The sequence below is a fragment of the Numida meleagris genome, chromosome 1, assembly GCF_002078875.1.
Source record: "Numida meleagris isolate 19003 breed g44 Domestic line chromosome 1, NumMel1.0, whole genome shotgun sequence".
Classification (NCBI taxonomy): domain Eukaryota; kingdom Metazoa; phylum Chordata; class Aves; order Galliformes; family Numididae; genus Numida; species Numida meleagris.
The window spans coordinates 51,482,853-51,504,694 of record NC_034409.1 but is presented as its reverse complement, the minus strand read 5'-3'; the positions used below and the strand labels follow the sequence as shown (position 1 = coordinate 51,504,694).

General features: G+C 57.6%; 2 protein-coding genes across 3 annotated transcripts; both read right to left on the bottom strand.

The window, feature by feature from the left end:
* On the bottom strand, positions 676–6,487 carry NPTXR (neuronal pentraxin receptor; the record flags this gene model as incomplete). The annotated part of the gene is made up of 5 exons (XM_021395050.1): positions 676–1,836; positions 2,087–2,266; positions 2,643–2,887; positions 3,003–3,225; positions 5,678–6,487. Coding segments are annotated over 5 exons (1,683 nt in total), but the record flags the coding sequence as incomplete, so codon positions are not given.
* Positions 7,461–21,543, bottom strand: CBX6 (chromobox 6). 2 transcript variants are annotated; one of them, XM_021384912.1, is made up of 5 exons: positions 21,396–21,543; positions 21,248–21,291; positions 21,092–21,157; positions 20,939–21,005; positions 7,461–14,563 (listed from the first exon to the last, which is right to left on the bottom strand). In XM_021384912.1, the coding sequence occupies exons 1-5, from the start codon at positions 21,462–21,464 to the stop codon at positions 13,643–13,645; spliced, it is 1,167 nt and encodes a 388-aa protein (XP_021240587.1). In that variant the 5' UTR covers positions 21,465–21,543; the 3' UTR covers positions 7,461–13,642. The 2 variants fall into 2 exon arrangements, with proteins under 2 accessions (XP_021240587.1, XP_021240580.1); XM_021384905.1 differs by having other exon boundaries at positions 7,461–14,617; positions 21,396–21,542.

The following is a 21,842-nucleotide window of genomic DNA, read 5'->3' as shown; positions in this document are numbered from 1 at the left end:
TTGCATCCCCATCGATTTTTTCACCTCCTTCCATCTCCCTGACCAGCCGCTCTCCTAAGCCCTGTAGCGGGCTTTTGGTTCTCGTGGGGCTCAGATAACCAAAACCTGTACCTTGCTTCTCTTCTTCTCCACCCAGACACAGAATATGCAGCCACAGAACATCAGGGCTGAGGCCTCGCTGAGGATGGAAATCAAATATTTATTCCTATTCTTGATTTCCTGCCTCTCAACCAGTTTTTAATCTCTCCATAATGACTTCATTTCCTTAAGAGCCTTATTCAGAGGAGTTTGCCATAAGCCTTTAAAATGCCTGGCTAAATTATAGCCTTCCCATGTCCCCCGTGCAGCTCGATTGCCTCCAAGCCCCCAGGAGAGAGCCTTAGGTGAGAGCTGCAGCTGTGTCCTGGCATGACATACCCACAGGGTGATTGAGGAGCTAATGGATATGGCTCGGTGTCCCTACAACCCCCCTCAATAAAGGCACCTGGGGAGAGCTGCAGCTATGTGCCTCAGTTTCCTCAAATATCAGTCCTGTCCATGCTGGGTGAGATGGAAACCACCAAGAGGGGATGAGCATCCTGCAACCCTGAGCTCACAGAGCTCTGCCACCTCCCTCCAGGCATGCACCCGTGGGGACTTTTGCCCTCTTTTTCCAGTAGGTTTGCAACCCGAGGCTCTGACAGACACGCCACGTTTATTGCCCACAGCCAGCGTTACAAAAGAAATGTCCCAACACGACACGGCCACGCGCAAGCGAGCGACTGAGGAGGGGGGTGGCATGAAGATCACAGTGTTTCCCACTTGGCACAGGGGCCGCGCTGTGTCCCCACCGCATCCCCCCACCCTGGTGGGCTGTCCCCTCTGCCCCCTGGTCCCCGGGCAGGAGTTGCAAAGTGGGACATGGTGGGCTTGAGGGAGTGCTGGAAGCTGGACATCATACTGTGAGACCCCCCCAAAAAACCCTTGCACAGACACATTGAGACACCAGAGTGGAAACATCACATCCTCAGGCACTCTACGGGGCCACCAGCATCCCCGCCCCCAGCTAGCTCAATGCAGGGGCTGAGGCACAGGTGAGGCCAGCACCCCTGCTAGCAGCTCAGCCCCCAAAGACTGGGGGGGCGATGGGGCACACCACCCCCCATGCCCCTTTTCCTCAGTTTTGCTCCATTTCCTCCACCCTGACCAGGGCTGGGTGCATGAGGATGAGTCTATGTTCCTCTTCCCCTGCCCTCTGCGGCACAGGGAAGGCTTAAAATAAAATAAATAGACCCCCCTCACAGGCCTCTTTTCATCCTATGGGGGGAGGACGGTGCCAGAGAATGGCTGATGGGGAAGAGGAGCTCGGAGGGAGCAGGCTCACAAAACCAGACATTGGGGTGATGAAAATAAAGAAGTGTAGGGGATGTCCCACTCCCAGTCCCCCCATGCCCCCAGTGCCCTGGGCCCAAAACAAATCAGGGCAAGTTGAGGGGCAGAAGGGGCAAGGGGCTGCCGCGAGACCTCCCCTGAAGGCCTCGAACATCGCCCCATCACGGGGTGGTGGAGGTGGTAAGGGGGTCTCGTTGGTCTGGGAGGGTTGGAAGGGCAGCCTGGAGCTGAGGGGGCTGCTCACGCCTTCCTCCCCTCGTCGCAGGCGGTGAAGGCCGCCTTGCTGGCCCCTCCGAAGACCTCGACGGCCTGGTCGTCCCACTGGATGACGTTGCCTTGCAGGTGTGAGGTACAGTTGGCCAAGGCCAGGATCTCTGCCGGAGCCAGCATGTGGTCCCACACAGCGAAGTGGGCCAGCTCCCCCACAAAGGCCTGCGTGGCATCGAAGCGGCCGCCCAGCGTGTCCTGGGGATGGGGACAGAGCAGGGACATGGGGACAAGTTGGGGAGAGGGAGGGATTTATGTGGAGGTGGAAGAGAGGTGGAAGAGGGACAGGAGAGGGAAGAGGAAAAGAGGTTGAGAACAAGAAGCCCACCTGGGTGTTGGTTGAGCAGGCAGAGAGCTCCCCCACCCCGGTCCCATTTGGGGCTGCCCCTGCCCACACCCCATTTGGGAATGCCCCCACCCATAGCCATCTGTAGGCTGCAGCAGGTACCTGCTCCTGGCCCAGGATGATGACGCCCTGCGGCTTGATGGCATGCCAGGAGGCCAGGTTCTCACCGGCACCCCGCTGCTCGCCGTCCTGGTACGCCGACCACTTGCCATCGCGAGTGGTCCATGCCACGCAGACGTGGTGCCAGGCCTTGTCCTTCAGGCTCAGTGGCAGCTGGGCAACCTGTGGGTAGAAAGCAAGAGAATGGCACTCAGTGGGGCTGCCAATGGGCTCCGATGTCAGCCACTGAGACACTCAGAACTGCTGCTTCTCCCCACCAAAACCCACCAGGCAGAGCTGTCCTTCTCATGCCCTCCCTCCTTGTGGTCCCCCATGCCACCTCCCGTGGAGGTCACTTAGGCTCACGGAATCACAGAATGGCTTTGGGTTCGAATGGCCATTGAAGATCATCCATTTCCAAAACCTGTTGTGGGCAGGGCTGCCACCCACCAGATCAGGCTGCCCAGGACCCCACCCAACCTAGCCTTGAATGCCTCCAGGGATGGGGAATCAACCACCAGGGATGGGGATGGAGGGAATGTGGGAAGGCTGGGCTGACCTTGTCATTGATGAGCAGCTCCAGGGGGTTGGTGCCCCACTCCAGCAGCACGATCTCATTGGCTTGGCTGGGGACGGAGTAGGAGAAAGGGGTGCCAAGCCCTGTCAAGGCCTTGGACTTCAGCCACATGCAGATGGTGAAGGCATAGAGCTCTGGCAGGCTCTTCTTCATGCGGGCATACATGTAGTTGTTCTGCACTGGGATAGTCACCTTGAAGGCATCAGGAGGGCTGTAGCCTGGAGCTCCTGCATGCCAAAGAGGAGGGTGAGAAGTGAGGGTGCCCATCCTGGGCTCCTCCAGGGCTTCCCTTGGGCTTAGCGTCAGCCCGCACCACTGTGGTCCCCCTTGGGCAGCACTCACCGTGCTCCAGCTCTGCTACTCGGTTCTGCAGGGCATTGAGCTCCTTCTCGATGTCGTGCTGCTGCTGGCTGCGGTCGGTGTTGGCAGCGTGCCGCTCCTTCTGCAGGGCAAGGATCTTAGCGAGGAGCTGCTCCTCCAGTTGCTCCATCTTGCTGTGCAGCGCATCGCGGGCAAGCGCCGGGGCAGTGGGCGCTGACCCGTTGGGGCGGGATGGCAGCTCCTGCTGTGCTCGGCGGCGGGATGAAATTCAACATCATGTCAGCATGGAAGGTTAAATCATGACATGTCAACCCATGACACCACGTGGAACACGGGGACCATGTCAACCCATGACACCATGGGGACCACAACCCAAGGGCTTGGTCCCATTAGCCTGTGGTACGAAATGGGGTTGGCCACGTTGGTTGCTCTCAATGACTTTTGGGAGCTCAGGTCGCCCTGCTGCTTGCTTGCTGCTGTGGCATGGCCGAGCAATCCTCTTAGCCCGGCTCAGCCCATGTGCGTGGGTGCGTGCACGCGTGCCAGGTCAGCAGGTAGTTCTCCGTCGGTGTAAGCCGGCACTGCTCATCTGCTGGCAAAGCCCCAGCTACCAGGATGTGTGCCAAGAGGAACGGGGTCAGCAGCGGCGCTTGGGGACACCTCCAGTCCCCAGCGCAGATGGCAGTGACCCCCCTGCCCTGTCCACACCTCCGTGCAGCCGAGCCAAGCTCGGGCGGGCAGGATGTGGCTGCCACGGATGGGAACGGCAGGGGGAAGTAGCAGGGAGAGGAAGCGAGGAGATGGTGTTGGCGTGAGCACAAATGGACCTGGACCAGGCGGGAGCACGCTGAGGCTGGGAATGAGAAGATGCTGCCAAGTGCCAGCAAAGCTCTGGGCTCTGGAAGAGCCTCCAGTGGGGACAGCCAAGGCAAAACCTCCATGGGTTTTGCGAAGAAAACCAAAGAGAAAAGCAAAACCAAAGGAGAGGGTGCATGGGGGGCAGCTCCAGCATCCGCCTTTCTCCAGGGATGCTCTTGCAGAGAGCAAAGCCTCTCCAGGAGGGGAAAAGCACAGGTAGCACCCGCAGCTCCAGCCACCCCATCCCCGAGGCCAACCGCCACAGTGGGACATGGGGACATGGGGACATCTCAGCCACCCAGCTCCCAGCCTGCGTTGTGATTCCATAAGCACCACCGAGCACGCTTCTCCCCAATTCTTTGCAAAACGCTTAATTATAGCCGTGCAGCTGTTATTTACCAACGTGGGGAGGGCTCCCATCTGCTGCCGCGGCGCAGGCAGCCGGGGAGTGGGCAGCGGGCGCGGGGGAGGCACGCGGCACTCGCTGGCCACCAGAGCCAGGGAAAAGATTGAAGGCTGCCAGGTAGCGCTCAGCGCGTGAAATGTCAGTGGCTGCGGGGGGGCTGGGGCGGTACTCATTGTTGGGCACAACGCACTTTCATTTATGTAAGGGGATCAGAGCCTTCATTTACTAATGCATTGGCAAATCTGCTCCCCTTGGCTTCTCCCCGTGCCGGCATTCAACTAAGCGGGGAGAGCAGGGCTGGGGGAAGATGCCCACTGTGGGGCCTGTTGCTGGGCACTTCCCCCACTTGTGTGCCCGTCCCATGTTGGCACAGCTCCCCGAGCCCCCACCACCGTGCCACAGGGGATGGCGGTTTCCCTTGGAGGAGCCAAGCTGGCAGCACTTCTCCATCACCCTTGGGTCTTGCTTGGGGTTGTCAGTGTTTGGGTGCCCATGCCCATATCCATACCCATCGCTCTGTGAAGCATCACCCCCAGGCTGTCCACCCAAGGAGATGTCCTCCCTCCACACCTCTCCATTTCAACCTCGTTACGAGGCCCAGTCTGTACTGATGGCCCTCTGCCATCCCCTTGCCTGAACCCTCTGTGGTCGATGAAACTCAAGGGGCACTGGCTCTCAAGATGCCACCGTGCTGGTGGAGGGGAACAGGAGGGCAATGGGAGCAAGGTGGGACAGTGTTGAGGTTGATGTGAAGCTCCTGGCAGGTGGTTGTGTCCCCAGCAGACCTAGGGGTCAACACACTGTCCCTGGAGCGATGGCATATGTGGAGGAAATGCCCCAGGAAAAGCAGCCCCCACGTGCCCAAAGCTTGCCCGCTTCTCCCTGCTGCATCTGTTCCCCCCGTGTGGGCACTTCACCCTGCCAGCCCCCAGGTAACCAAGGACCCCCGCCAGGGTTTATGTGGCCACTGAACCCATCCCAACCCCAAGGAATGGGCGCTGACCCCAGGACGGGCTGACACCATGGCAGAGGTGCTCGGGGGAGCAGGTGTGGGATGGGGTCTTTCCCATCTCTCCAAGCCCTCTGGGTACGGGGGCTGCGCTCACACTTTCCATCGCAAGGAGCCCCATTTATGGCCGTGATGGGGATGAGCAGGGGGGCAGCAGCTGGACACGGCCCGCAGCTCCCACATCGGGCAGCAGCTGGTCAGGAAGCGATGCTCGGGGCCACCTGCTACGGGGGGAACGGGCTGGGGGGCAAAGGGCGAGCGCTAAATGACCCCAATTCCCCCAGCCCCTGAGCAGGGATCGCGGTGCTGGGAAGGGGGGTGGCAGAGACCTTCCCAAAGCCCCCAGGGGCGGTGGGAACATCGGGTTGGGAAAGGGCAGGTTTTGGGGGAGTGGGATTGGCGGACCCCCCGCGGCCTCCCCACCTCGATCCGGTCGATGCGCTCCTGCAGGGCGCGGACGGCCTCCTCTAGCTCTCGCACGGCGGGCGGCTCGGCGGGGGGGTGCCCCATGGTGCCGGGCCGGGGGGCGGCGCGGAGCCCGGCAGCGGGGGGAGCGGCGTGGAGGCCGCCCTCGCAGCGGCTCAGCTTGCCGGTCAGCTCGCGGATGGTCTCCTGGTCCATGCGGATGCGCTCCTTCTGCTCCAGCGCCGTGCGGCGCAGCTGTGCCGCGGCGCTGCGCAGCGCCAGCAGCTCCTCGGGGCCGGCGGCGGCGGCGGGGCCGGGGGCGGCCGCGGGGCACTCGGCGCTCAGCGGAGTGCAGACGAAGCGGCTGAACAGCGGCGTCGAGCCCGGGAGGCGAGGCCCGGCGCTGGCCAGAGCCTCGGCGGGGCCGTGCAGAGCTCCCAGACCTTTGTCGGCGGCGGGGAGCAGCGCGGCGGCGGCCGAGTCATTGTCGGCGGCGGTGGGAGCGGCGGGGGCGGCGGTGCCCGCCGGGTGGACGCTGGCGATGATGCAGATGATGGCCCCCAGGAAAGCCAGCATGCCCGCCGCCAGCAGCACCGCCAGAAACTTCAGGGTGGCAGCGGCGTGGGGGGCCCGAGCCCGCGGACAGCGAAAAAACAAAGCGGGGACGGAGGGAGGGAGGGAGGGATGGATGGATAGGTGGATGGATGGAAGGATGGATGGACGGATGGATGGATGGAAGGATGGATGGAGGGACGGGCGGCAGCCGGAGGGTCGGACGCTACCGGCAGCAGCAGCACCGGCACCGGGCCCCGCCGCGCCGCGCTTATATCAGCCGGAGCCGCACGCACCGCCCCCGCCGCCGCCGGGCCGCCCCCACCGCTCCGCCGGGAACGGGAACGGGAGCGGCAGCGCCGGCGCCGCCGTCGGTCCGAAACGCAGCGCGGCTGTCCGGGAGGAGGACGTGGGGCTGCCCGGGGAGCGGGTGCGTGCAGCCGGCCCTCTCCTCCCAAGCGTCGTCTGAATGGGGCACCTCAGGCACCTGCTTTGCTCCATGCTCGGTACCCGAGCACACAGCACAGCGCACCAAGGAGAACCACAGAACCGTTAAGGCTGGAAGAGACCTCTAGGATCACCCAGTCCAACCGCCAGCCCATCCCCACCATGCCCACTGACCACGTCCCTCAGTGCCACATCCACACGGTTCTGGAACACCTCCAGGGATGGTGACTGCACCACCTCCCTGGGCAGCCTGTGTCAGTGCAGCATCACTCTCTGAGAAGAAATGTTTCCCCATACCCAACCTGAACCTCCCCTGGTGCAACTTGAGGCCATTACCTCTCATCCTAAAAGAAGAGCAGCGAGGAGGAAGCAATTGGATCGATCACATCACACCCAGCCCCAAACCCCACGCACACTGCAGTGGAAATGCTCCCAACCCTAACCTGACCCACCCCTCCTTGGGGACACGGGGCACCCACGTGGCACAGCCCCAGCGCTCAGTGGTGATGACAACACCAGCCTGGAGCGAGCAGTTCAGGGAGATCTAATGTCTGCCATCAGTGCCCACACGGCATCTCTGGGGGGCAGGCACCCCAAAGGGGCATGAGTGTCCTAAGGGTGGGATGGGAAAAGGTGTACGGGCCTCATGCTGGGGATTTGACCCACCACAGCACTCCCAGCCCAGCCGAGAGCATATTTTTCACCGTGTTTCTCACAGTAAGACGACACCAGCTTTTGGAATGTAACAATTTATTGGGGTTATTTATTTATTTTTTTTGGTCTTTTTTTTTTTCCCTTTTTAAAATTTTTTTTTTAATTTTTTCTTTTTTTTTTTTTTTTTAACTCCCCATTTCTGGCATCGATACAATATTCAAGAGCAGCAGAAAGAACAAAATGTACAAGAATACGAGAGTCATCAGCACAACCCCCCCACCCCAAAACCTGGAGCCAACCGCTTCCGCGCGGGGGCAGCGGGGAAGGGGCGATCCCATCGCCCCCCCCCTCTGCACCCCCCCCTCCGCTCAGAGTTTAGCCAGCTGGGAACTGGATGGAACAGAAAACAACAAAGGCAAACGCTCTATCGAAAATGAAAACCGCAAGACAAAAAAAAAAAAAAAAAAAAGATATATATAGATACACAATTCATCCGTGCGCAATTCTTATATGCTTTTTTTTTATTATTATTCCTCCAAAATAATAATTAAAAAAAAAAGATACATATTTAGGTTTGTTTTAAATTAACGACAACAACAACAAAAAAAAAATGACCGCCTTCACTCTGTATGCTGAGTGAGGGGAGATAAGGAGGCGGATGGGCTGCACCAGAGCCCCCAGCGCTCTGGGAGCAACTCTGACCTTCTCTATGAGGAGGAGAAGGGCTCTGGTGCTGCCACAGCTCAGCATCTGTGGGGTTTCAGCCTATGCTTGGCACTGGGGAGGGTGAGAGGGAGAAATGGATGAGGCAGGGCTCTGTCCTTCGTCACCACTGGGTGACTATCTATCCAGAAAGAAAATGAATGAAAAACAATCCTGAAATTGGGGTTCTGCTTGAGAGCGCGGCCTGAGCCCGCGTGCCCCTCCGCAGCGCTGGGGGCAGAACCTCTCACTGCTGGGAGGAGGAAGCTGTACGAAAGGAGAAAGAAGCCCAAGCCCTGCACGGATGGGGACCAAACCCCACACGGGAAGGAAAGCAGAGGATGGATGGATGCATGGATGGATGGATGGATGGATTGATGAGAAAAGGGGGAACAGGCAAGGATGGAGACAGCCCGTCTCCTCTCATCTGTCCCCCTTAAAAAGATACGATGCGTTATGGGGAGGACCTTACAAAAAAAAATTATTAATAAAAATGAAGCCACTTATTTGCTCAAACCCACAGCATTGAGATACTTGCTGGAGCCACCTGGGGCAGGAAGCACGGAGAAGGGCATTTCCAAAGCCATGCTCAGCCCTCCCCTGTCCCCCAGCACAGCCCCTAATGCCCAGCCCCAAACCCAGCCCTCAGCAGCACGGCGCAGAGGAGGGTGGTGGGGAGAAGGGGGGGGGAGAGGGAAGGGGGCATTTCTTGTATAGATTTCTATATAAAAAAAGTAAATAAGATCCCAGCTCTTGCACGATTATTGGGCTATTGAAAGATGCAGCAAAAAGCAAGCGACACTGGAGTAAAAGGACGCGCCAGGCAAGGAGGGAAAGGTCTTGTCAGAAGGTGGGGAAGGGGAAAATCAGCACGTAGCCAGACACGCGCTCCAGGTTTGTTACACCTCCCTGGGGGAAGGATCTGCTCCCACGCTGCCCCTTGGCAGGCAGGAGCGCGGGGACCTGGGGCAGTGTCCCTCAGCAGGGCAGAGCCCAGGGAAGACATTCCTGTCCCCGCCAGGAGGGACTGGGATGCGGCCACCTCCGAGCGCCGGGAGCTGCCAGAGCCCCCTCCGTGGAGAGGGGCTGGGAAAGGGAGTGGAATCCCTAGGAAGACTCAGCTCAGAGACAGCTCCCACCTGGTGAAGAGCAGGATTGGCGGTGCTTTGTTTTGTCTTTAAATTATTATTTCATAAATCTCCCTGGGAACTTCAGAAAGGGGAGAACGTGGAGAAACGCTCCCTCTCTCTGCTGAAAACAAAACGTAATAGTGGCTCACCACAGTCTGCTCGTTTTCCACCCCAAAAGGAGCTGGCACCTCTGTCTGCACGCCTCCCTGGTCCCGCTCTGCTCAGCAAGAAGAGCATGAGCCGGGAGGCAGCGGGTCCAAGCCGAAGGCTGCGGGAAGCACTGACAGAGCTCAGAGAGAAGAGGAAATCCCCAGGAGCAGCCCAGGCTGCGGGAGGCCAAGAGCACCGGAGAAGTCCAGGTGAGAAAATCCATCCTAGTGTCCCCTGTCTGGATGCCAAGAGCTGGTGGCTTCCCTCTTCCCACACCAGATGAACACACGACCATCTCAGATGGGGAAGCCAGTGCACAACGCTGCACCTCCTTGCTTTGAAATGTTAGGACAACATTAGGACAACTCCAATAAGCCGGAGTGGAAGAACATGGTCCCGCTCAAGCAAAACCCCGTTGGAGCCCTCCTCCCCCCCAAAAAGAACCCGGAGAAGAGGGTGCGCATCTCAGCTTCAGCAAAGCCTGAGCGCACGAGGCAGCTCCTTCACCCGCCCCAAGGACCTGGTGGCAGTCAGGGATGGGACACGCAGACGGGGCCGGGTTCTCTGTCCTGACATGGTGAATCCTGCAAGAAAACTGCCGTTCCCTACCCGGCACTGGGAGAAGTGCACGGTGGGGAGAGGTGCATCCAATTCCCAGGAGATGAGCCCACCGCACTACATCCTGCTCAGACAGGGGGAAGGGAGAAGAGGCGGCAATCTGGCAGGAAAGGTACATGCTGACCCCGAATCTTAGCAGCTTGCTGTGCATGCAAAGAAAGTCAACTGTTTCCACGTGGCGGGCCAGGGGCAGCCGCTGCTGAGGGCCGCTCGGCCGGAAAAACCATTTGGAGGCTCCACCTTAGCTCACAGGAGAGGAATGGGAGGGAGGGGAACTCCAAGACGCGGGAGGGACGGGCGCAGGGGGCTGCAGACGGGGTTCCTCCAACACGCCACTCGCCTTCTCCGCTCGGACACTGCTGCCAGTCCCAGAACGCCTTTCCCTCCGGCTCAAGCAACCAAACACCACCCCAGACACACATGCTTCGATACTACAAAATACTCTTTTCTCTAAGGACCGCCTAATACCGCTACAGTTTGTGCAATCACCGCATTTATTATTCATTTTTAAACTCTCTCGCTCTCTCTCCCTGTAGAAATTTTTTTTTTAAAACTTTTCTCTTTTTTTTATGCAAAACTAATCATTTCACTTTTTCCACTCCATCATAAAATCTCCTCTAAAAACACAACAACAAGAGAACAAACATGGCACAGACACAGAGAATATCTCCCTGTTTTTGTTTTTGTTTTGTTGTAGGGTGTACGGGGAAGGGAAGGGGATACTTTCAAATGAACTCCTCCCCTCAACCTCACGCCCTTTGCAAAGGGCACGGATGGATCTTTCTTCCCACCTCTCTTAAAGAGCAAGGGGAAAAACTGAGGAGGAAGAGCGTAACCCACATGAATACGAAGGTCGGTTGGCCGGCCCCAAGCGGCGCGCCCACCCGAGGGCACTTGGAGGCTTCCAGATAGCAGCCTCTACCTGGAAGCGGCACGGGATCTTTGTCCCAGATCCGGAGGTTCAGGGTTCGATTCCCACCCGGCGAAGCGCCCGGGGAGCGACGCGTCGCGCGGGCGGCCGAGCTGTGTCTGCAAGCCGGATGGCACTCCTCTCCTCCTCCGCAAAGAGGAGCTACCGCACGAGTTCCCCCGCCACGACAGCACCCCTACCACGACCCACCGTGTGCTCTTCAGACGGTCCCCTTTGCTTGTCCCGCTGGAGAAAGGCAAAACCCCTTCATCTACACAGTTCCTGCCCCCCGCCCCCAAAGAACACCATATAAGAGACACCGGGGAAAAGAAGTCTGCCAAGCGAACGCACCTTGGCCACAACACATCGAGAGTTTCCTATTAAAGTTCCCTTTTATCTCCCACTTAAACGCTTCGGTTTGTTTCAGAACCTCATTATCACAGAACAAAACACATCACCACATACACACCAAACAGCAACTGAACAACCTAAGGTGACGGGCTGGTTTGCATCCACCCCACGAAGCTCCTCTTATCCTGCAGCCTCCAAATAGTTGTGGTTCGTTGTTGTTGCTTAGAAGGGGAAAAAAAAAGAGAAGCGTCTCTTTGCTGCTTCCCTAAGAAAGAGCTTTTCCCTAGAACTACGGACTGCTCGTCCTTGAAGCAGTGGATAGGCTATGCTCAAATAAGGGACCCCGGGTGTGCCAGGCACAGGAAAGATGCAAAAGTAAAGACACAAAGAATACAGGCAGGTATTAATACAGACACGCACACGAGTCCAACAAGTTATAGGAAGCCTTAGCTTGGGTGAATGGATGGGGGAAGTCTCTTTCTCCCTGCCCCTGGCTTCAGCTGTGAATGCAGCCGCATCCCCTAAGCACCCGCTGAGCTCTTAAAACAAGGGAAGAGAAAGGAAGAGGTGTGCCAAGGGTGGAGCTCGCAGCACCCGGAGCCCCCTCGAGCCCAAGGCGAATCCCATCCGTGGCGAGGCACGGCTGTGGGCAGGCAGCTTGGCTTTCACTGCGCCGACCGAGGAACTGCAATTAGAGAGGCTCTAATTACAGTCAGTGGTCGGTCGGTCCTTCTGCTGCCCCAGCTCTCTCCCACAGACCGCCTCGCTGCTGCCCTCAGACCACAGAATGACAGCTCCAGGCGGGAGCACTGCCCGGGACAGGCAGCTGCCAGCACCGTGTCCCTCATGCAGAAGCACCAAAGGGTCAGCTCCGCTCATGTTCACCCGCCCAGGGCACAGCTGCAGGCCCCGGCGCGGGGAATTCTCTCCACCCTTTCCCACCTCTGCACCATAGATGTAGAAGTAAAATCCCTCTGCCTCAACCCCAGCAGTGGGGAAAGGGCTGGGAGGGGAGGCTCTCCCACGGGTTGATCCATCAGCACCTTCTCCTCGCCCCTACAGCCCAGCCACATGCAAGTAGAGGAGAAGGGAGAGGAAGGAGTGGCATCTTACCACGACGCTTAGGGTGGCACGGAGACAAGCAAGCCAGAAGTGGCAGGTAGAGGAGGGAGCTCATTTTGGGCATGACAAGGGCATCAAGGAAAGAGCTGTGATCTCGCTTGCTCCTACTTGCAAGGGCCAAGGAGAAGGAATGTCTGTATCAACCCAGAGGTGCTCTCAGAGAGAGCCAGCACACGTGTTTATGATGTGAGAGAGTAATTTCTTGTTAGCACCTTTGGTGGCAGTTGTAAGGGGCCATTTCAGGTCCTGGAAAAACAGAGGGGAACACTCCTTCCAGGACATCCTAGACAGAGAGAGGGGAGCAAGAGAGATGAGGAGCAAGAGGAGCACGTCACCCATCTTAGCACCCATCCTTCCCTCTGAGAGAGCAAAAAGGTTCAGGGGGAGCTTGAAGAGGAGGCAGGAGACCACCATCTCCTCCCAGACTGAAGGACGGGTGCTCCCTCTCCCACCACAGATGGGCTGGGGGAGGGGGACATTTGATGCCCCCTCCCCCAACAAGTGCAAGCGATGAACGCCAGGAGGAAGGTTTGGCTGGAGGCAGGCTCCCCTTCTCTCCCGTTCCACCTGCAAAGCTGAGCATGCTGGAAGATGCAGGGGAAGAGGAGACACCAGGCTGCCTGAAAGTGACCATACAACTGCCAAGGTAGCACCGATAGTTGCAGGAACAGAGAAGCCACCATGGGATGTTTGCTGCGTGGGGCTCTCCCAGCCACCTCAGCTTTGTCATGAGCACCTTGCAGCCACGATGCTTCACCTCACACCCCTCTCCTCCTTGCGCTGAGACATCTGGATCTGCCGCTGCAGCATAGAGATGGCAGATCCAGGCTCGGGCCAAGGAAGGCAAGGACAGTAGGATCCGGATCATGGCAGGGGAAAAAATACAGGAATGGAAGAGACTGCGTGCACCTTTTGGGAGAAGGCTCAGGGGTGTGGGCTCCAGCCCTCTTTCCACACACCTCTCGAGGGTCTGGAGCTCCTCTTCAGTCAAAGATGGAAGGGGAAGGGGTGGAGGAGCAGCCCCCCGCCACCCCGCAGGCACACAGAAACACGCTCACCCCAAAGGCTCCGCCGCCAGTTGGACACCACCACATTCAAGGACAAACAACCACTCCTCGGCCCCACCACAGCCCACCCTGCCTCCTGACTCCCCCCACTGCAACGCTCTGGCCTCTGCACCAGAGGGACTGGGCAGGAGGGGAGGAGGAGGAGAAGGAGGAGGAAGGGTGGCCATGAGGGCGGAGGGACAGCGCAGGGGAGAAGGAGAGAACCAAGGACAGCCATTCACACCACGACTTCTAGCAGGTAGAGCCCCCACACCCCCTGGAGCAGGGGGACCTGGCAGACTCACTTGCTGCCGCCTCCCCCGCCACCCGCTGCCGCCACCTTCTCAAAATCCTCCGCGTTGCAGAATTCCTTGATGGTGACCGTGAGCAGGTTGCTGGTGACATCCGTGACCACCACGTTAGAGCAAGGGGACATCTCGGGACGCCAGTCGCCAGCCTCCAGCTCTGGGTCGGAAGAGGAAAGGGACAAGGAGGGCGTCTGCCCCCCGCTGCAGCCTCCGGGGGGAGAACGCTTGCTGGTGGCAGCTGACTCGGGTGGGATGGAGAGGTCGAGGACCTCCGACTCACGCCAGTCGGGGATGGCCGGGCTGAGGGTCTCGGGGAGCAGCTTCGGAGGGGAATCATCCGGGTCGGAGGAGGAGTGGGGCGCAGGTGATGGGCAGCCAGAGGAGCTGGAGCTGGGGGCATCGTACGGGGTGGAGCCCATCATGAGCCCACAGGAGGCTGCCTGGGAGCCTTCGGCCTCCCCCTTGCCCTCCAGGGAGGGGGCAGGCGCAGAGGACGGCTTATTGTAAAGCGAGAAGCCGCCAAACTTCATGTGGCGGATCTGAGTGCGGAGGACGCTCTCACTGAACTTTTTGCTCTTACCAATGACGCGGTTTCGGGAAGGGATCTTGGGTCGAGCCAGGGCCCCGGCCCCGTTGGCTGGCTTCCCACCTTTGTCAATGACTTTGAGGTTGAGGATGATGCGGCTGCGCTTGGGCTCACGGGGTTTCACCTTGCGGTTGATGATGCGGACGGTCTCCGAGAAGGGCGAGACGGGGGGACGGATGCCGGCCCCGCCACCCACGCTCCCACCATTCTGGGGGTCGGGACGGGGCAGGGGACGCCGCGACATGCGGTGGCATCGCCGGATGTCTTTCTTGAGCCGGTGCACTGCGGCACTGGAGTGGAGCTTGGGAGATGAGGTGCTAGAACCAGGCTTGACAGAAAAGTGTACATCCCCAATGTGGAGGGCCTCCGCTTGGGCCCGAGCCTGCGGTGGTGGGGAGAGAGACAAAACAGGGTCAGAGAGGTAGCCTAGGTGCAGCCAAATCTCAGGTCAGATGCTGCTTGCCTCATGTTGAAGAGCAATGCCATATCACAGTTATACCCACATTAACGACAACCATGAATCCACACCATCCTCCCACTGAATCTACTGGTGAGTCAAGACAGAAATCTGCCTCTCCAAGCCTGCTCCACAGAAGGGATGAGCCAGCTTATCATTCCCCCTCCAAGCTCCCGGTGTCAGCTCCAGCAGTACGAGCTCCCACCACCAGCACCCAACTCCCTGTTTCGTCCCCGGCCTGATGACGGTGGACAGATGCCACCATCACGTGGTGACAAGCGTGCTGAGGACTGCATAGGGAGATGGGGTGGAATGTATGTGCTGCCTGGGACTATGGATTATTGGGAGCTGTGGCACAGCCCCTGTACAAGCAAAGAACGGATGTCTAGATCCTTTATGTGAAGCTAATTACTCTCCTGCTGGCACAGATTTCCCCAAAAAGAAAACTGCCAGGCTCCAGCCATGTTACAAGCAATGGCTTCCAATGGATGGTGGTACTCAGCACCAACAGTTTGGTCACTGTTGAGTCAGCATCGTAAGCTAAGATCCAGTCCTGAGAGAGGGGGGCTGCCCCACACGCTCTGGAAATGAGCATGAGACAAGGGGGAGGTGAAGAGCACTACATCCATGTTGCTCCCACAACCAGACTCATCCGCTCCACCAAGCAGGGTGGATGTGGGTCTTGAGGAACACGGACGTGGGTGATGGTGATCTGATGAAGTTGTCTTAGCTAAGAGCAAGAACTGCAGAGATCTGGAGCTTAGTTTTCAAATAGATACTGCGACCAAGTTGCTTAAACCTATACTGCAATGTGAACAAAGTTGACACTGCCTTGTCCTTTTGAACACCGTACTTCCACCAGCAGCCCACTCCTCGCCCCAACAAAACCTAATCCCTATGCCTCTCAGTAGTGCCCAGAAGCAGAAGTAGCCCGCACCTGGAGCTGGGACGAGCCCCCTCTCCCATCATTAACCAGCTAGCAAGCAGCTTCCCCCATCTCGTGGGCACAAGAAGAACTGCAGTGCTACAGACAGCTGCTTTTCCTCCCCAACTTTTCTGTCTGGTTGCCCCCTCCCACAAGCCAAGATTGGGATGGCCGCCTGCCAGCTGAGAGCTTAAGTACTCCAACACCATCTCCTTTGTCACCCTGCAGGCTGTGCCTCCCACCGAAGGAACGCCTGGGGAAAAAATGTTCTTGTCAAGACAGCAATCTAACAGATCTGAGCGAGGGGCCCAGGAGTGCTTTCCTTTCACACAACGAGCTCACAGCCCTGTGCCCCTCGACTCCCACCGAGGGCCCAGCAAGACTCAGACGACCCCAAACAAGCAGAGAACAGGGATGTGAAGACATTTTGTTCCTCCCTGGCTAATGTCAGGTTGTTCCCGGCAGTACTATGCGCATCCTGGCTTTAAAAGGACTACGACGAAGAGGCCTCCTTCCCCTGCACTATGTGAAAACGCAGACCAAAGGCTCATCTGTGCCACGCAGCCTCACGCATCACTCTGTGCCCTGAACAGTTCAGAAAAGTTAGATATGATTCTGTCTCCCCTGGCTCCCCGGTTTAGGGGAAGCAGTCACGAACAACCACAGTCGCTTTCCACACCCTGAATTCCTTGGTGGAGTTTCCCAACAACTCAGGGAAAAGAAAAATGGTAATGCTGGGACAGTTGCCGCTTGGCCACTTCCAAAGTCCCACTGACTCCACATTCTCTGCCTGTGCTCATTAATCAGCCCCCGTCTTGCTTTGACTAAGAGACCTGTCTTTGTTTGGTGCTTACGGAGCAGCTAGCACAGACCAACGCACATGGCTAGGACATTCCCAGTGTGCCAGAACCACCAGATCTCCTTTGTTCGCTGCGCGTCTGTGTTTCCAGTTACTTCTGGGGGCACAAGGCCGAAGCTGCTACGTGTTTCAGCTCTCTGTATTCATTGAGTTCCAGTTTTGGTACTTCCTGAGCAGCCTACCAAACCACTGACTACTTAGGCCAGGCTGTTAAGCAGCGGGGTGAGCCCGGCCCTGCCCAGGTGCTGTCCCCAGCGACCAGCTTCAGCGCCGGTTTCAATGAACAATATGCAGATACACAACTTACCTTCAGCTTGTTTTTCCAGGTAAGGTTTCAAGAAAAATAGTATCAAGACGCTCTATCTAAGACCAGCCCCCACCATGCTCTCACTTGCAAAGATCAGTGTTCCTACCACAGGATCAGGTTTATTCAGGCATCAGCTATACAAACTCGAGCCTCTTCCCTGCTGAGGACAGCATGTTTTCGGGGCTCAGTCATTTCCTTCTCTGGCTTCCAACTTTAAGCAACTTGCACCTTTGGGTTGCAGAAGACTCAGCATTCAGGTTGGCAGCTCCCTGCTTCGGACCTATGACACTAACACACTCAAGAGCTGCGTGAGCACAAAGTCTTCAAAATCAAACCTATTTAATCCTTTCAGCTGCGTCACCGGTGTGTTACTCAGCTGAGAACTTCTCCAGATGGAAGCTACCCCTTGGGGTTTTGCTGTTCCCACCCGCAGGATTTGCTCACCACCGAAGAAGTACTCAGCATGTACATAAGTAATTCGCTGCCTGCTTACAGCTCAGCCTACATCAGGAGCAGCTTCTGGAGGCTTGCTGCAGTGCTCCGTCACGGGAGCAAGGCAACTGCTTCCCTTCCCCCCACTCCCTTTTTGGGATCCGTATCACCTTTATTTAGCTTGTGCAGCTTTTTCCCGTTGCCTCTGGGAATGAGTATTATCTCCCTTGTTCCCTACTATTTCTGAATAAATGTCCCTCGAGGCCCAGCACGCATATTTGTTCATTCATTCCCTGAACGCACTGAGGCACACAAGCACATGCACTGACACGTGCTTTGTGAAGGCTCGCTTACCTGATTTGTATCAAAGCCTTTGCAATCTGAAAGGGGAAGGGAGGTTAAAAAAGAAAGACCTTGCAAGGCAGCAGATTTCTAGTTAATTACTTCAGAATCAAGTGATTTCTAGTAGCACTGCCACACCACAGTAGCGCTGCTCTCTCATACATTACTGGTTCTGCTTTGTCTTTTATTCTCCACCTGCATTCCCACAGTCCTTGCTCCAACCAGCTCTTCTTTCCCCTTTTTGGCTGCCATTCTGCCTTTTTATTGCCCTTTTTCTTCTGCAGCCTTCCAAGTGACAAGGCAATGGCAAGCCAGTTCATAGCACAGCTCTCCCGAGCAACACCGCCATAAACTACAGCTTCCCTACTGGATAGGGGAACAAAATGCCACAAAGGGGAATGGACTGTTTTCAAACCACCCGGGGATAATTTACGAACAGGGAGGAGATCAAAAGAAACCCAACTCCAGCTTCAGAGTTCAAGGAAGGGCGAAGTGACAGAACAACACGCTGCTCTGCCCCTCCGTCCCCTCTTGCTCTGCTCTGTTACTTATCCCTCCATTAAGCTTCTGCAGCCTTTTTCCTTTCGTGTATCTGCAGCCATCCCAAGGAGCCTTTGCTAGCCACCCACTGAGCCTGGGGACTGGGCTCTGTCTCTTAATAGCACTCACTACACTTTATTAGATTAGTGGGTGAGCTTTGCGTTCCTCGCAGCGCAGTGCCGAGGGAGAAGCAAAACATAAAGAGCAAACCAAGCAGAGGGAGAGAGGAAGATCACTACAGCGTGCATGACAGGTCGATATCTCTTCCTAACCTTGCACAAGCTGTCCTCAAGGAAGCCTTCTGCAGACATCTAAGCATTGCAGCGAGAGCCTCCTGTGCAGCGCCACGCGTTCCGAGCACTCGGCTTACGGCATACCAGGAGCCTCCCAAAAATGACAGCCTTCCGCCAAGCCTGAGCTCAGTCAGCTGTGGGAAAGTTTGCCCCTAGCATGCAGAGGATCAAGTCCCATTTCCTGCCCCCACACTCGGCAGCTGAGGTTTGAAGGGGGTCCCTCGCGATGCCGGCCATCTTGATAGCGATATCACAAAGCCCGGCCTGTGACTTCCTTTTGCAGCCTGATGGAAAGGGCAAGTGTTAGGCAGCTCTCAGCCTGGCTCACAAAGGCAGCAGGTGGCTGAAGATGCAGCTTTTCAAGGCTTTTCCAAAGGCGCGGGCCTCTAACCTGCTGGAATGCGTTCCGCAAATCCCCCCGGGTGCCTATCTGCAGCTTTTGACAGCTAATCTCTGGATAAACCTATCCCCATCTGCAAAGCGAAACACCCCCAGGCCAGGGAACGGTGGCACGTGGAAGCACTTATTTCCACGCCTTACTGGAGACCCAGAAGCCCAAGTTTAAGCGCTGACGCATACGGGAGATCCTAGCAAGCCACCGAGCTGAGGGCAGGCGGGCCACCAAGGCAGCCCTAGGCCAGGCTCCCACTTCAACGTCATTTCACCAGGCCTAATCTGTTCAGCTAGCAGATCAAAAAGAATATTGTTCTTACTGCCAACTTCAAAGACTCCCTCTGGGATGCAAGAGTCAAATTTCTTCTCCTGCTTCTGAAATTCTCACTGGAAGCCGAGAACCAAAAACGTTGTCAGCGACGCATGAGGCCGAACAGCGCTGCAGGGTTGGCAAAGGCCAGCCTTCAGCAGGTCAGAACTGTTGACCAAGACACACGTTGGTCTCAGCCACTCTGGTGGCAGCCATGCTGCTTGCTGTTTGCCGGAACAGAGCTCAGACAAGCTGAGATAGGGCTGGCAGAGATAGAGTTACTTCCCGCTGCCTGGCCTGGGGCGTTATTTTTAGGGCAGGTTCTGAAGTAGCAGAAAGCAGCAAGCAGAGCACCAGCAGTTGCACAAGCTCTGTCCCCACGCTGGAAAGGGAGCAGCAGGACTCTGCCTGACCTAGGCTTCCCGCAGCTGGGCACCTTCAGGACAGCTCCACCTTCCACAGAGCACAGCTGCACAAACCTACGGGCTTGGGGTAACATTTGAGAAGCTGGCAGAAGGAAGATGTGCCTCAGGAACGTGTCAGGGATGTGATTCAAAGGATGCTGTTGAATAATTCAGGCTCCGAGTTTAGAGGGGCTTAAAGAGCAAGGGGAGAAGAGGAGGAATGAGTGGGTTTTGTTTTTTTCTTGCTTTTTTCTTTTTTAATGGATTTTGTTGTTTGAATTAGAGTGAAAAACTGGCAATAGATTTTTCCACACACCACTCGGAATCAAAAGAAAAGAAACTGATTATACACGGTAGTGTCAAAAGCACAGAATAAACAAAGACAACACTTCCCTACCACTGAACGATGTCAGGTGTTACAAATCCCAGCGCTTTTTAATTCAAGCAAAGAACTATTTTAAGCCGGTGGTTTCCCTTTCAGCTTTCCTTTGCATTGTTAGAAACCTAAACACCAGGGTTTCACTTAATGCATGACTGCCAGAAAAACCACCTAGCCTAGCTTCCCTGCACAAAGATTAGGAGGTGGCACCCATCAGTTACATTTGTAGCTTTCAGGTTGCAGATGCAGAAAGCTGTTAGCAGAAAAACAGGCGGAGGACAGAGAAGGAGGGACTTTCAGGGGATTACCAGTGTCCCCTGGGTTTTGCTCGGGGCATCAGTACGCGCCCATTCCTGTGTTTCCCCCATGTGTTTCAGGACGCAGAGCCGACATCCTACCCTCTCACCGCTCACTCAGTCCAAGCACTGGGCTAACTGGAGCGAAGCCCCCGCTGCTGCCAGGCAGAGGGGAGCATTAACCCATTGAGGAAACACGCACAAAGGGATGAGGAATTGCTCTGAGCCACAGATGGAGCTGGTGATGGAGCACGGCTGTCCCAGGGCTTGGTACGGGATCAAAACTATGATCGCCCTTACCTGTCTCAGTCACACCGAGGTGTGTTTTCTGGGTTCATCTGAGTCTGCTGATACTCGTGGAGGGAGAAGGGAGCAAAGCAAGGAGTTCTGCCTTTGGGCTAACGACCCCACAGCATTCCCCCAGCTAACGGATATCTTAGTTTAAAAAAAAAAAAAAACAGGAGTAAAATCTTGGGGTTGGGGTTGCACTGGGACTAGCTGACTGCAAGAGGGCCGGGACGACGGCGAGGGGTCTAGAAGGGAGGAAGCGGAGGCACAGCAGCAACGAAGCACCGCTCCTTCCCCAGAGCCTGCAGCCAACGGACGGCAGCTCCCACAGCACGCGGGGAACGCCGCGCTGAGGGAAGGGGCCACGAGGGGAGAGGCCGTGAGGGGGCCCGCCGCCCCCGGCTCACGCCAAGCGCCGAGGGCACAGCGAGGGGCTGGAGGCGCCGCGCTAGGCCGGAGGGATGTAAATAAGAGTTACCTTCAGCAGAAAAGTTTTGGGCTTCGGTCCCCTCTTCTTGGGCCCGTACAGCTCCCGCTCGCGCTCCCTGCGGGGAGGCAAAGCGCGGGGTTAGGGTGCTCCCGGGGGGCCCTTCCCGCAGCCCCCCGCCCGCACGCCCGCCCGCTCACTCACTTCTGCTCGAAGGCGGCGATGAGGCGGGAGTCCAGGATGTTCTCCTCGGGCTCCCAGGTGCTGTACCTGCCGGGCGGTACCACGGCGCGGGTCAGCCGGGGGCTCACCCCCCGCGGCCCCCCCCGCATCCCCCCCCGCCCGCCGCCCCGCACTCACTTGATGGCCCAGCCCTTCCATTTCACCAGGTACTCGATGCGGCCCTGTAAAACACACGGAGGAGACGCGGGGGTGAGGCCGGAGGCGGGGGAGGGTGGAAAGTCCTCTCCTCCCGCCCGCCCCGGGCCGGGCCGGCCGTCCCCCGCACCTTTCGGATGCGCCGCTTGATGATGGACTCGGCGGCGAAGACGCGCTCCCCCACTGCAGACAGCTCCATCTTGTGCGCCTCGGCGGCGGCGCCCGCAGCCCATAATAATCCCGCGCGCCCCGCCCCGCCCCGCCCCCCCGCCGGCTCGCGCGCGCCCGCGCCCGCGCGTGACCCTCTCCCCCCTCCCCTTCCTCAATACGGTGCGGGGGGGGTCGGGGAGGCCCTTAAAGGGGCCGCAGCAAAGCGGGAGCAGCGCCCGAGGCATGGCGGGAAAAGTCCGCGCAGCCTTCGGAGCTTCGCTCGTTAAGCGTTCATTAACGCCTAAGGCGTCGAGGCACTTAGCGCCCGCCTGCCACGCCGAGAGCCGGAGGGTGAGCGTTCCCGAGCAGATGCTGCAGAGGTGTCAGTGTCAAAATGCGGTGAGACTGGCCAGCTGCAAGGCTGAAA

Excerpts from the sequence above, each read along its gene's own strand:
- CBX6 (XM_021384905.1), bottom strand. The coding sequence starts at position 21,464 with ATGGAGCTGTCTGCAGTGGGGGAGCGCGTCTTCGCCGCCGAGTCCATC. Across the intron at positions 21,292-21,395 it reads TCAAGCGGCGCATCCGAAAG|GGCCGCATCGAGTACCTGGT; the intron begins GTGCGGGGGACG and ends TGTGTTTTACAG. Across the intron at positions 21,158-21,247 it reads TGGAAGGGCTGGGCCATCAA|GTACAGCACCTGGGAGCCCG; the intron begins GTGAGTGCGGGG and ends ACCGCCCGGCAG.